Below are 14,567 nucleotides of genomic sequence, written 5' to 3' on the forward strand. Positions count from 1 at the left end.
AGAAAGAAAGAAAGAAAGAAGAAAAGAAGGAAAGAAAGAAGGAAAGGAAGGAAAAAGAGAAAGGAAAGAAGAAAGAAAAGGAAGAAAAGAGGACAAAGGAGGAAAGAAAGGAAAAAGAGAAAGGAGAGAAGGAAGAAAGGAGGAGAAAATCCAAGAGATAACCAGAGACTGATTCTTCATTGTCTGGAAGGATTCTCCAGAAGTTTCCTTTGAATGACAGGCTCCCCAAAGGCATTCAGAATGAACCGGTGACTTTCCAAGAAGAAGCCTGCTCCCCATCCCCAGTCCTTGAGCCAGCTGCCCCCCTCCACTCTGTTACCCAGATGACCTCATGCCCAGGCCGACCACACCCTCTGAGAACATGAGTCACAGAAATGAAGGGCTGGAAGGAAGCTCAGAAGTCATCTTGCCTGACTGGAACCTGAACTCCCTCCTCCATCAAGGCAGGCAGGGGGAGAAGTCAGGTATGGGTCACAGGGACTTTGGACTCCTGGGTTAAACCAGGCAGGGACAAGCTACGTGGTGGTAAGCAAGTCACTTCCCTGACTCTAAGACTAAGTTTCCTTGTCTCTAAAAATGAGGAGGGAGGAAGTGTCAGGTTCAGATTGGTTCAGCACTTTGGCATTTCTCATTGGGGAATGCCAAGCCTGTTCAGGGCATCAGACCTGTTTACAGAGGGAGAATCTAAGCACCGAGTGGTTGAGTGCATGGAATTACAATCATAAGCCTTAGAGCTTGAAGGGACCTTTGAAATCTTCCGATGATTCAGGGGTCCTTGACTTTGGCCACCAGACTGTTTCTGCCAACAGATGGGAGGGTCTTTGAGAACAGAGACTTTCCTCTTTGTCTCTCCAGGGCTTAATACAGTCCCTGGCACACCTTGGGCATTTGATGTTTTCTGTTACTAGTGGTATCACCATGGATGTGACTGAACTTGTCTGAGCCTCGGTTTCCCCATCTGTGAATGAGGACAATAACCCCTTTTTCACGTAGTTATGGGGTTCAAATGAGATGATGGATGCAAAAAGGGCCCCAGTTCCATTGCTCATTTCACTCTGGTCCTCCACAGAGATCTTTCCCCCTACTTTCCAGTATGAATTTATGTTTTGTCTTTCTCTACTGCAGTGTATGCTCCTTGAAGACAGGGGATGTCTTGTTTTCTTGTGCGTAGCAGAGCCTGGAACATGGTAAAACACTTAATAAGTCACCTGTCTGTCTATCTGTCTATCTATCTATCTATCTATCTATCTATCTATCTACCTACCTACCTACCTATCCATCCATCATCTATCCATCATCTATCTATATCTATCCATCTACTTGTCTATCATCTATCTATCCATCCATCCAACCATTCACTCATCCATCCATCTGTTTATCTATCATCTATCTTATTTACACACCATAATATAAATGTCAGTTTTTATTATTACAGATGGTGAAACTGAGGCCTGGAGACATTAGCTGAGTTGCTGAGGTAGTAAATAGTGGGGATGAACCATTGCCTCCTCTCTTAACAAAGATTTACCTCATCGTTGGCCTGAGGGTAGAGGACAGGCAGGTACATTCACAGGTTTAGAACTGGAAAGACCTTTGAAGTCACCTAGTCACAGAATCATGGAATTTCAGCATTGGCAGGGACTTTAGTGGCCATTTAGTCCAGTACACAAGTGACAAAGAGTCCTCACTACAAACATACCCAACAAATGGGCATCCAGCCAGTGCCCAAAGTCTTCTGGTGATGGGCAAGCCCGCTTCCTCCCCAAGGTGCCATTCCACTATGGGAAGGCTCTTTATCGGATGGCTGATTCACAGCCTCTTTGCAATCAATCAACCAATCGACCAGCATTTAAGCACCTTCTATGTGCAAGGAACTGATGATACAAATACAAATGTAAAACAACCCCTGTTCTCAAGGAACAACCCCCGTTCCCGTGCAGAAATAACAAGTGTGTAGAATTATCTGAAGAAAGCGTAGAAGTGAATCCAAAGTGGTTAATGCAAGGTGATTTGGGGGGAAGATACCAGCAGTGGAGAGATTTCACGTACAACGTGGTGCCTGAGCTGAGAGATTCTCCAAAAGGGAGGCAAGGAGGGAGTGCATTCCAGGCACACAGAGAGAAAGCCAGCTTGGCTGGATCAAGCAGTGTCCCAGGAAGCTGGAAAGATGGGCTGGGGCCAGTTCATAAAGAGCTCTACAAGCTAAACAAAGGCCTGGAGGTGATGGCCACTTCTTAGTTGAGTAAGAGAGTCACATGGTTAGATCTACGTTTGAGGAAAGCTACTTCGGCAGCCCTATGTGGATAGTTGGAGCGGGGAGAGGCATGAGGCAGGGAGACCCATTAGCAGGCTGCCACAATTATCTGGACAAGCGGTGATGAGGGTCTGAACTACAGGGAAAGCAGAGAAACGGTGTGGAATGAGAGCCAGTGAGAAGGTACAAGTCGTAAGGTTTAGCCTCTGACTAGATGCAGAGTAGGGGATAACGCTGAGGTTACAAATCTGAGAAAATGCAAAGTGTGGACACTGAGGCAAACCGGGTGAAGCGACTTGCCCAGAGTCACGCAGCTAGGAAGAGTCTGAGACCAGATTTGAACTCAGGTCTTCCTGACTCCAGGCCCAGTACTCTATTCACTGGACCACGCAGCTGTTCCATGATTCAGGTTACATCTTTGTAAAATGGGGATAATAATAGCACCCATCTCACAGGTTATTGTGGAGATCAAATGAGTTGCTTTTCAAACCCTTAAGGGCTATGATTAATGTTATTATTAATTATAGGATATTGGGGAGGAATGGGTCATACAACCTAGAAATATGGGTTAGAGTCAGACTATTGTGGCTTAATTCTCCTAAACGCCATAGGGAGCCAGCCACTGAAGTTTCTTGAGCAGGGGGTGGTCCAGTCAGTTATGTGTGCAAAAGAGGCCTGTTTTCTCATCTGTAAAATGGGCACATCCAGCCAGCAAGCCTCGAAGGCAGCTTTCCAGCTTCTATGTGCTCTCACCTCTCGGGGCTTCTTACCTGGACCCTCTTTCTAGCCCTGAGAATAATAGCAAGGGGGCAGGAAGAAAAGTCGGGGGAGAAAGTCAAGTCACTTGATTCTTTTCTACTTTATTACTCCAAATTAACGACCACAATAAAGCTCCAAAAAGTCCAATATTTACACAGGAAAAAAGTACAAAATTCCCCCCAAAGTTCTTCAGTATTTTTTTTCCATTTTTTTAAATTACAAAGTAATAAAAAGATTTACTCTTTAGTTAAAAAAAAAAAGAAAAAAAAAGACAGAGAAAGAGGGGTAAATAAATTAGGAAAAATAGCCCAAAACAAAAGCAAAAACCAAACGAAAACAAAAAACTTGTGTTAAATAGAAAGCATTAAAAAAAAAATCCAATTCCCTCGGGCATTTCATCCTCTCACGGATCCCACAGGGGTCCCTGTGGGGTAACAGGGCAGCGGAAGGTCACAGAGGGAGGGGCTGAGGCTCCCATTGAAGAGCCAATTTCTTCCCACTTGTCTCTGATAAGCGTTTCCAAGGATTTCTCTTCCCCAAGGATGGTGGGAGTGGGGAATGTTCCCCTCCGCTGTAGGAATTGGATCCAAAGAGGGCTTAGGGTTCTTCTCCTCCTTTCCTGGACAGCCCAGGAGAGAGGCCTTCTGAACATCAAAATCGGGTAACCAAACTGAAGTGTGAAGGGGTTGGGGGGGAGAAGGGGCCTGTTGTCCCACAGCATCCTGCTGGGACCCTCCCAGGCCCATAACGCTCATCCTGGAGAATACACAACCCAAAAGACACGCACAGGCACTCTCGGACATACCCACAGCCACACCATCCATCACTGCCCCCCACCCCCACCCCCCCAGCCAGCTTCCTAGAAATTCTCTTGAGGCTCTGGGCTCACAGCTGCCTTCCCTTCCCTGCCAGGCTCCAGGGGGTAGGGAGAGAGGGAGCGGCCCAGGACTTCAGCTCAGCCTGGGACACCCCCCGATATCAGTGCTAAGGAGAGAATGGGGCAAGGATGTCAGGAAGCATCCAACAGCTTGAGCCCAGTGACCCCACGAGTGCCCCTTGAAAGCTGGCGTCTTCTGAGGCTTCGAGGCCTGTCTAACCAAGAAACCCAAGTCCCCACGGACAGAGTCAGGGCCTTAGGGAGTCACGAGTTTACTTTCACAAAACAAAATGAAATCCAGAAAGCTTCTGCCATGTCCAAGCCTTCCCTTTCCTCTTCATCGAGAGGTCAGCCCCTCAGAATCAGAGGATGCTCAGATCAACATTGACACAGAGAACAGGAGTGTGGGGTGGGAGGGCAGAGGGGCCCTGACCCCTGGAGATCCCCAGCCTGGGGGAGGAGGAGAGGGAGAGCCCCCCCCCCACCCCACGGTGCAGGGGTGGCAGGCATGGGGAGGGGCTTGGCATGGCTCCAGGAGGGGTGAGTGGTGGTGTTCCCACAAGGGTCCCTTGGTGGGGTCTAGAGGGCAGAAGGCAGACTGGGGAGGAAGGCAGACACCAGGGCCAGAACTCGGTGCAGTGGGAGCTTCGTGTCTCTTCTCCATTGGCAAAAAAAAAAAAAGAAAAAAGAAAAGAAAAGAAAAGAAAGAAAGAAAGAAAGAAAGAAAAATCCCAGACAGCAACAAAAATCTGTTGTCTGCTTTGTGGGATTTTTTTCATTTTCTTTTGTTCTTTTTTTTAAGTCTTTTTAAAATTTTTTTAAAAGAAAAATACAGTGAAGACACTGGAAAGGGACAAAGAAAGAGAAAAAATTAGGAATGACCTCTCTCCTGTATCCCAGTCACTCCCTACTTCTCTTTGTCCATGCCCTATCCCACTCTGATAGATACTAACTCCTTGAGGGTAGGGAATATAACCCAAGAAAGGGTTCAAATTTGGCTTCCAACAGTTCTGAACTTCGTAAGCCTAGGCAAGTCAATCTGCCTGGACAAAATGCAGGGAGTATGGACTTAGTTAATATATCTTAATTAAAGCTAATCTAGTGGCAGGCCGAGATGTCCTGCCAGGGGACAAGAGTGGGAGATGGTCGACCTTTTCCCCAATCTTCTCAGTCTCTCCCCAGGGACCAGCACAGTGGCCAGCACAGAGTAGCTGCTTCATAAATTTAGGATGCCTCTCCCTAGCACCATCTGCCTCATCCTGGCCCTGACTCCACCTCTCAAAGGGAGGATGCCCACCCAGGGGAGCTGGGACACCCCATCACTGCCCTTGGATGGGCCCCCGCAGAGCATGTCCTAAGGCTGGGGAGGCCGGTAGGGGCGAGGGCCAGGGGCTTTGGTCACCCTAGGAAGAGGGCGGCTTACCTAAGCAAACACTGGTCCGGTGGCATCTTCCCCTCACTTCCCGAGGTGGTCAAATGGCACGCTCGTCTGGAGAAGAACAAGGAGTGTCCAGATTACATGGGATTATAGACAGAGATGGAAGGCATTTCAAAAACTATTAAATCCAAACTCCTCATTTTACAAATGGGAAATAGAGGCCCAGAGAGGAGACAGAGACCATTTATAAAATGAGAAAACTGAGATCCACTTCAAATCCTACCTGTCAAATGTCACACACGCCGTCAGTCTCTGGGGCAGGATTTGAACCCAGGTCTCCCCTGAATCCATACCCAGGGTTCTGTCCACTGTGGTAACACTACTCCCCTAGGCAGCTAGGTGGCACAGTGGATAGATCAGGGCTTGGAATCAGGAGGACTCATCTTCATGAGTTCAAATCAGGCTTCAAGACTCTTACTAGCTGTGTGACCCTGGGCCAGTCACTTTACCCTGTTTGCCTCAGTTTCCTCATCTGTAAAATGAGCTGGAGAAGGAAATTTCAAACCATTCCAATATCTCTGCCAAGAAGACCCCAAATAGGGTCATGGAGGGTCTGACATCACTGAAAGGACTTGACTAGAACACTGCTTCTCTAGACCATAAGCTCCAGGAGGGTAGGGGCCAGGTTCACAGCTACTCTTAGATCTTCCCCTCAGGAGCTTACTTAGGGCTGGCAGCATAGGAGCCTGGTCTTTAGAGTTAGGAGTGACCTGGGTTTGGATCCTGCCTCTGGCATTTCTTTGCTTTGTGAACATGGGCAAGTCCCTATTCCCTGTCTGAGCCTCAGTAGCCTTATCTGAAAAATGGGGATAAATGCAGTTGACACGAAGACTCAATGAAATCAGTGGCAGCTGTTACTAGGTCAGCATACATAACTGGAGAATAAAAAGAACACATCGATTTTTAATTCAAGACCCTAAAGTGAGTGAGATGAGGGCAGAGGGCAGAGGACAGAGCCCAGCTGTCTGGACACCCAGCCCAGTGTTCTGTCCAGGCTGCCCGGCAACTGCCAGCCTCATTGAAAATGACCTTGGGTTGGGGGAGGAGTGGAGGGATGTCTCTTCTCTCCCCACCTGCACTTGAGGTCAGAAAGGAATGCTAGACCTGGAATGAATGAATCTACTGCCTCCTCATGTCCAGGTGAGAAACCCTGCTTTGTTCCTTCTTCCTCCCAGGTAACTGATGACTCTTTATTTTTTTTTGCTTTTTGGTAGGGCAGTTGGGGTTAAGTGACTTGCCCAAGGTCACACTGCTAGTTTTTGTGTTGTGTCTGAGGCTGAATTTGAACTCAGGTCCTCTTGACTCTAGCTGCCCCTAACTGATGACTCTTAATCACTAAGTCCCAGGGTTGTCCATTTGGACCACTCTGCAGTACCTGACAGTGATGACCACTCTATTCTTAGACACTCTCCTCTCCCTGAGTCCTCATGCTGCTGCCTCCTTTAGGCTGTCCAGCCACCTGCCTGACCGCTCCCTCTCTGCGTCCAGGTCCTGCTTCCTTAGCACTACTTAGCCCCAGAGCTCTCTGCCATTTTCTCTCATCAGCGCCCATGGGGTTAACGATTACCTCTAAACAGACAACTTTCAGATCTGGTATCCAGCCCGGCCTCTCTCTTTCTTCAATTTCAGCCCCTGATCATCACTTGCCTGTTGGACCTTTCAAATCAGATGACCGCATGGCCAATGGTGGATTTTTTTTACTATGAATATTTGTTACAAGAACCTTGGGTGGTTTTTTTAATTTCCCAATGTTGGAGTTGGGGCCAGGGAGGTGGAAGGGAGAGAAAATAGACTTTTTTTCAAAAAAACATAAAAGTAAATCAAACAAGCAAACCAGTGTCCCAAACTGAACATGTCCAAAACTGAACTATCTTGACCCTCAAATTTCGCCCTTCCTCCAAACTTTGCTGCTTCCGTTGAAGACACTGTTATCCTTCTAGTTAGCCACGGGAAGAAGCTTGGGGTCATCCTTGACCTCACAGATGAGTGAGGTCTCCTGCGTCCAGGCCCTTCTCTACCCTCACCCAGCTGCCACTCGAGTTCAGGCTCTCCTCACTGGCAGCCAGGAGCCCCACCTCCTTAGTGGTCTCACCATCTCCAGCCTCCTTCCAATCCATCCTTTGCACAACTGCCAAATCTGTCCTCCCAGGCACAAGCCTAAGCATGTGACTTCCTTTCTCAAGAAGCTTCAAGGGCTCCCTATTTCCTGTAGGATAAAATACAGACTGCCCTGGTCGGCTTTCCCATCTGTCCCTAGCCTCTTTCCAGATGTATTACACATTCTGATCCCTCCTGCACCCTGGGCTTCTAGAAACTCTCTTCCTTCCAATGCTCAGCTTACATCGAAGCCTCTCCTGGTCCCCTACTTGCTAACGCCCTTCCTCCATGTTGGGGATTACGTGGCATCTATTTTTCATTTATCCTCCTGTGTTTTACATTCCCACTGTTTATATTTTACATCACTACGTTTACAAGAAGAACCAACATCTATTTTTATTTTCCAGTGTTTTACACTCTACCCAAGTGGGATATAAATTCCTCTAAGGCCAGGAGGACTTCCTGTCTGTCTTTCCCCATCACACCTCACACTGCGCTTGGCACTTGATGAAGGCTCCTTAAGTCCTTCAGTAAATTCTTATTGAACGCATGAATGAATGGATGAATGAATGAATGAATGAACGGACAGGTGGATGCATGAAGCATGGGCCTCCGCTCACCTGTGATGCAGAAATCCGAGACACCTCTTGGCGTCCTGTGAGGTCGGAGGAGGAGACGTTGGCCGGGGCCCCTCGGTGTAATCTCATACTCACCTTCCTCTCCCTGTCTACCCGTGAGATCGCTCTGGGAGAAGTATTGCCTAGAGGAAGAGGAAGGAAAGGATGCTTTTGGCCACCACCCAGAGGTGGACAGGGATGGGCAGCAGCCGACTTGAGGTCAGCACAGACCTGGGTTCAAATCCTGTCTGGGACACTTACCAGTTGGGCGACCCTGTACTGAGAACAGTATCTTACAGAGACCGAGTGCTTAATAAATGCTTATCAGCAGACAAATCATTTCTACTCTCTGGGACCTGAGGACCTCGAAGGCCCCTCTGGCTCTCAGTGTCTGATCCTAGGATCCCTGCCCTGGCCCCCAGCCTCACCAGCTTGCTGGATTCGGGGGGCTGGGTTCGAAGCCACGGGCTCGGCCACGTTGCGCAAGCGGTTGGCAGCGGCACCAGCAGGGGGTCCTGGGGGGAGGGCCCGCGTAGCAGATCCTCTCAACTGCCCCATCCTCTCCTCTCTCTCGTGCTCCCGCCGCTCTCGGTCCATATCCTCGGGGTTCCGGGCCGCACCCTGTGTGTGGGGGAGGGGTTGACAGAACAGGGATGGGGAGAGGTTGGCATGGTCTCAAAGAAAGATCAACATCAGCCCCCAGAAAGGGATTCCCAACCAGAGTGATGGGTAAGGGAAGGGCCACCAGCTTGAGTTCCAGAAGGCACCTTAGAGACCATCTTGTCCAATCCCTTCATTGTATAGAAAAGGAAACGGAGGCCCAGAGAAGGGACAGTGATTGGCCCAAGATCACATAGATTATGAGACAAAACCAAGATTCAAACCCAGATCTTGTCAGAGCAAAGCCAGAAGAGAGAAGGAACATGAGGAGATGAAGGAGGAAGTCCAAAGTAAAAGGAAGAAGTTGGGGGGGGAGGGGGGTTTGTCATGCCCCACCCCAGCCATCCTCTGTTTCCTAGGGGCTACAGGGTGGTGTCCCTTTCCACAGCCACTCTGGTCCAAGTCCTGGCTCCTGTTACCTAGCCATGGAAAGGGAGACCTCCAGCTGATGGCTAGAACCACCCAGGAGCCCCTGGGAAGCAGAGGGAATTGCTCTGGGAGATCAAGAGGGCAGGAAAGGCTGAAGTGGCCATGAAGTCCCCTGGGGTGCTGCTCTTCAGCAGCCGTCTCCCCAGTTTTAAAGACAAGATTTAGGGGGGAAAGAGAGTGAGAGGCCAGAGAGCTGAGCGCAGAGCCAGTGACGGCAAGTTACCTAATTGGTCCCGGGGCGCAGCGCAGGGAAGGGCAGGGGGCTGACTGGAAGGGGGCCGCATCTGTAGAGGAGAGAGCTCAAGGCTGAGTTGGGGGGGATACACATATACACACCTTCAATCCCAGAGTCACAGCGGGGGGTATGAGGAGGAAGGGGGGGAGAGGGACCTGCCTCTCAGGGAAGAGCTGAGGGTCGCTGCCCCTCTCCAGAAACAGGGATAGGGACTACACCTGCACTTTCATTGGTATAGGAAACTCCCAAATGAGGAAAGTCTCCCCACCAGTGCAGATTGGCACCTTCTCTGCAAGTCAGTCTTACAAAGTTGCATATGGACAATAAGAAACTCCCAGGAGTGGAACTTAAACCTAGGTCTTCCAGACCAGCCCTCTTATCGACTAGGCCATGTTGTTTCTAGTGTGTGGGGTTAACATTTTAAAAGTACCCAAGATGTTCTGCCCAAATGTTAAGTTATTCTATGTAAGCAGCAACGAGAAAAAAACATACCCTTCCCTTATTAATTTATGAGGACCCACAAAAACTCCACTTTAGAGCAACCAAAAATGCATCTTTCACTTTATCTACTGGACATTTCCATTTAGACTAAAGATATCCAAGTGGGATCTTTCTGAGGCGGCCAGAACTCTCTAAGGCCTGAGGAGATCAAGCTTTCCCCAGGTGTTGGGAGGGACGGGTGCTCCCATCCCCAGGTGTCGGGAGGGACCGGTGCTCCCAAGGTCAAGGGGAACGCCAGAGGCCCAGACTCTCAGAAGCGGAAGAGATCTCATGAGAAGCCTGTAGCTGAGTTGGAATATCCTGTCGGACTCCCTCACTGGGTCACCTCCTGCCCTCCAGACCTTGGAGGAAGAGCCAGCTTCCTGGGGAGTCCAGAATTCTGCAGGATACCCAGGAAAGGGCTGCTGGTCGCAATGATCGCTGATTGGAGGAGTTGCCTGATCTGTCTGCAGGCCACTTCCCTCCTCCCCTCACCCCAGCCCCAAGCTTTGCAGTCACCAGGCAGAGGTGTGTGAGTTGAATGGGTGGGAATGCATATCACCACCAGCCCTACCCTTCTCCATGCTGGGAATCCTAGCAAATATCAATCAGCAAAAAGAAGCATGTAAGAGATCCCTCAGGCGTGGAGCTACAGACTGGCCTTTCTATTCCACCCACACAACACTCCAGCTTCATCTCTCCATGCCTGGAATGTCATCCCTCTGCCTTCCCTCAAGGCTGAGCTCAAGGACCATCACCTTCTTAGGAGATTTTTCCTGAGTTCCCCCTATTCACTAGTAATGTTTCCCTCTCTCTCAAACAATCATGTGTTAATTCTATGTATATTTATATATGTAAATGCTGTCTCCCCCAAGAAAATATAAGTTCTTTGAAGGCATGAACTGTTTTTTCTTTAGCACACAATAAGTTCTTAATAAATGCTTACTGATTGATACAACCAGGTCCTGATTTACTGGGGGAGGGAAAAAAGGGAACTTCAAGGATTCCTCGTGAGGGGAAGGCCAGGCTTTGACCTGAATTCCTCCCTGCTCCCTCACTAATGGGACCAATAGAGAGATGAGAAATTCCATGGAACATGGCGTCCCTCTTCTATCATCCCCCAAACTCCCTTTCTCCATCCCTTCCCTCTTCCTAATAAAATACCTATTCCACATCTGCTCTGCCAGGCTTCCAAAGGGTCCCAAATAAGCAGATCAAGCCCTTGGTCCTTTCAGCAGAGACTCAGACCCCCTCTGGGGGGGAGCAAGTGCTGGAGTGAAAATAGAAGTGATCAGAAACAAGTGTGGGAAGCCCGGGATAAATGGAGAAGCAATTTTAAAAGTTCCCTAAAGGAAAAAGATTCGGACAATGCTCACCTTCCTACCCGGCTCAGCCCTCGCCCTTCTCAAAAATCCCATCCAAAGTCAACACACCCATGAGGGTGGAGGACAGAGCTAGAAGGGGCCTGAAGACCCTGCAATACTACTCCCATTTCACAGAGTTGGGGAAATGGGCTCCAGAGGGCGAAGAGCCTTGCTCAAGGTGACCCTGGTAAGACATGGTTTAGCCAGGACTCAAACCCAAGACTCCCAACCCAGTTTTTTCTGATAGCCACACAGCTAATGAGGAGGAAGAGCCGGAGGCCAGAAAAGGGTCGCACAGAAGCTTAGGCGCTCAGAAGGAAAGGGACCAAGGTGAAAGTGAGCTGGATCAAGGATCAAGCATCACTTGCTCTACAGACTTTTGAGTGGCTGGCGTCTGGCCGCTTTGGAATTTCGTCTCCCTGGTTTATTTTCCGGACCAGATTCAGGGCTGAACTAAGCCTGGCCTCTTTTTCCAGGTTCAGAACAGAAAAGAGGGAGGGAAAGAAGGAAGAAGAAAGGGAAGGAAAGTCAAGAAATAGAAACCTGAATTTTAAGAAACAAAGCCAGAGTGAAAGAACCTTAAGGCTCCAAGTGATGACATGATCTCATCCATTTCTAACTTTCTGCACTTTTCAAAATGGTAGACCAAGATAGGGACACTGTAACAACAACTTCTACTACTACCACCACCATCAATCACTACTACTGCTGCTGCTGCTGCTACTACTACTACTAGCCATTATATAGCACTTGAAGGTTTGCAAAGTGTTTTACAAATATTATCTCATTTGGTCCTCATAACAACCCTGTGAGGCAGGTACCATTATCATTCCCATCTTACAGATGAGGAAACGGAGGCAAAAGTTTAAGTGACTTGCCCAGGGTCACTCAGTTAGTAAGCATCTGAGGCAGGAGATGAACCCTGGTCTTCCTGAGTCCAGGTCCACCACTCTGTACTATGGGGTCAGCTGCTTACAAGATCATGATCTCTTTCCTTCTGACATACCAAGATGCAGCCTATGGCTGTATAGATAGCATTTAGGACCAGGAAGGTGAGTGTCCTGAAAAACTCTACCTGGATCAGACCATATCGGGAGCCCGGGCCCCATTTTAGGAAGGACGTAAAGAATCTGGTTCATGTCCAGAGAAGGGCAAAGAGAATAGTGGGAAGAATGGAGACCACGCCATCCACAGACATCTCCACTCTCTATCGTCCCTCATGTATGAGTACAGATGGGTTCTGAGGAACCCAAGGATGCTCAGTCGGGAGCAGTGAGACTTTGGTAGGGGGAACCTCAGTATCTTTAAGGATGTCACCCCAAAAGAGATTGGCCTTCTTCCATTTTGCACCAGAAGGCAGGACAAGAGTGGTTGAAGGCTCCACCCTCGGTTGGCCTTTGGTTCAGTGAAAAACATCCTAACAGTCAGAACTGACCCAAAGGAGAGTGGGCTTCTTTGATAGGAAGTGAGCTCTCCATTGCTGGAGGGCTTCAGGCAAAGGCTGAAGACTCTTGTTTTGTCAGGGATGTTGCAGAGGAGTTCTTTGTCGATCCCTGGGATGACTTACTATCAGCTTGTTTTCTGAAGATGTTCTCCTTTCCCACATGGGGAATCTTCCAAATCACTATGGCCAACAGTGGTGGGGGAGCAGGAACCTGTCCGTTCATGGCAGCCAAATCCAAAATAAAATGGACACTTGTAGCTGGCCCAGCCACGGGGCCACAGCAGGAAAGTGGTCATGGAATAGTAGGTGTAGATGGTCCCACCAACCTTCCCAAGAGATGTCACCAACCTGAAGGTCTGAGGTCGAGGGGGAGAGTCCCAGCATGGAGCACCTTCCAGGACTCTTCAGCCTTCTTTGGTAGGCTTATTAGGGATCCCCCTTCCCTCTTTCTTTGAATGGATAGTCTTAAGAGGTAGTGGATGGGCTCCCCCTCCTTGGAGGTCTTCATTACATCAAGTATGTCAGAGTTAGGGGTTCCTTTCTGATATGCATCGGCTACTCTCAAATTGGGTGATTCCTAAGGGTTCTGTCTCAGAAGTCATGGCCCTTGCCAGGTCAAGCAGAGAGTCACAGTAGTTTGAACCCATGGAATGGCTAGTGATGGTTTGGTGTGATGTCCAGGCTGGAATTTCTCATGATCCCTGAAAGGTGTTGATGTCTTGGGAATTTGGGACTGATACAAGAAGAAAATATCGTGCGCGCGCACACACACACACACACACACACACACACACACATGACTTTTCAGGAAAAGACCTTCAAATGCCTTCTATGCCCACATTCCCTGGGTTGAATGAATGGGAAGACTATACCCTCTCCTGAATCTCCAGATTCTGTCTCTGGCAGAGCCAATGAAATGTAGCTGCTGAAGAGGCCTGGAAACTTTGAGGTGGGAGGCAGCAAACAGCAAGTTAGAGATTCCACGGCAGTATCCCCCCCAGTCCTGGCTTCATCCTCTAGCTGACCACGTGTTGTACCTTTCCTACCATGAAGGACTTCAGGTGTCCCTCATTTGAAAAAAAATAGCTGACTGCCAGGCTGCTGCCCAGGCCACGAGGGCAAGGCGAAAAGGAGTCAGAATGAGACCGTCCATAACTATGTGCAAGTGCTGACTAAATGTCTGAGCAATAAAGAGGAGCTGGAGAAGTGGGCATCCCTGGAGGGGATGGGGCAGGATGTGATCAGCCAGGAGGGGACAGGATACCTGCCCTTCAGGGAGAGCGGACCCGTGACCCTTGGCAATGACGACATTAAGAGACAGTCACGGCCAGATGAGTAAGGAAGAGGCCTTTTTAATGAGCTCAAGTTCAGTACAGAGATCATTGGCAGGCCATCAAGATGGCAGTCTAGTCCCATCTGGCATCCCCCTTCGGTCATCTCCACCTTCAGCCCAATTCTCTGGGCAGGTCAGAATATCAGCTCAGGATGCCCTCCTAGGGACCATCCAATATAACTCGCCCACACCACCTCTGCTCTGTCACTATGTCTTGGGGCGGGGCGTGCCCCGGGGGCTGGAGGACCCCATTCCTGGCTTGCTCTCTTGGTCACATTTTGGCCCCAGCCTGGGCGTTATCCACAGGTCCTGGTTTAGCAGACATTCTCAGCTTTGCACTCACGGTGCCTCCGTGAGGTCAGAACTGGGGCCCTGAGGTCCAGACCACGGGCCAGTGGTTAAGGCGGCCCATCTCCTCCATCTCCTCAACCTCCTCCACCTGCTGGTCTGCATGGCACGGGGTGCCCAGGGGCGTTGGGCACCTGGAAAGGGACACAGAGCACAGAGTGGGGGAGCTCAGCTTCCTGGTACCTGGGACAAGACCGCTGAGAAATAATCAATAGAAGTCAAGGGCAGGCCG

The 14,567-nt window shown here is 49.4% G+C and overlaps 1 protein-coding gene across 6 annotated transcripts in view; it reads right to left on the reverse strand.

The window, feature by feature from the left end:
* Positions 1-3,094: 3,094 nt before the first annotated feature.
* The window catches only part of CSNK1E (casein kinase 1 epsilon), a 66,340-nt gene continuing 54,867 nt past the window's right edge, over positions 3,095-14,567 (reverse strand). For 4 of the 6 annotated variants that reach the window (XM_069082136.1, XM_069082138.1, XM_069082139.1 and 1 more), the window contains exons 8-12: positions 9,355-9,415; positions 8,471-8,663; positions 8,046-8,185; positions 5,314-5,379; positions 3,095-4,733 (exon numbers count right to left, since the gene is read on the reverse strand). In XM_069082136.1, the coding sequence (XP_068938237.1) occupies positions 5,363-5,379; positions 8,046-8,185; positions 8,471-8,663; positions 9,355-9,415 (411 nt within the window). In that variant the 3' untranslated portion in view covers positions 3,095-4,733; positions 5,314-5,362. Of the gene's footprint in view, positions 4,734-5,313; positions 5,380-8,045; positions 8,186-8,470; positions 8,664-9,354; positions 9,416-13,986; positions 14,470-14,567 lie in introns of those variants that run through there. The other 2 variants (XM_069082140.1, XM_069082142.1) reach the window with 2 other exon arrangements.

Source organism: Petaurus breviceps, unplaced genomic scaffold, assembly GCF_028583685.1.
Source record: "Petaurus breviceps papuanus isolate PSGF00001 unplaced genomic scaffold, PetGlider_PUasm1.0 156, whole genome shotgun sequence".
NCBI lineage: Eukaryota > Metazoa > Chordata > Mammalia > Diprotodontia > Petauridae > Petaurus > Petaurus breviceps.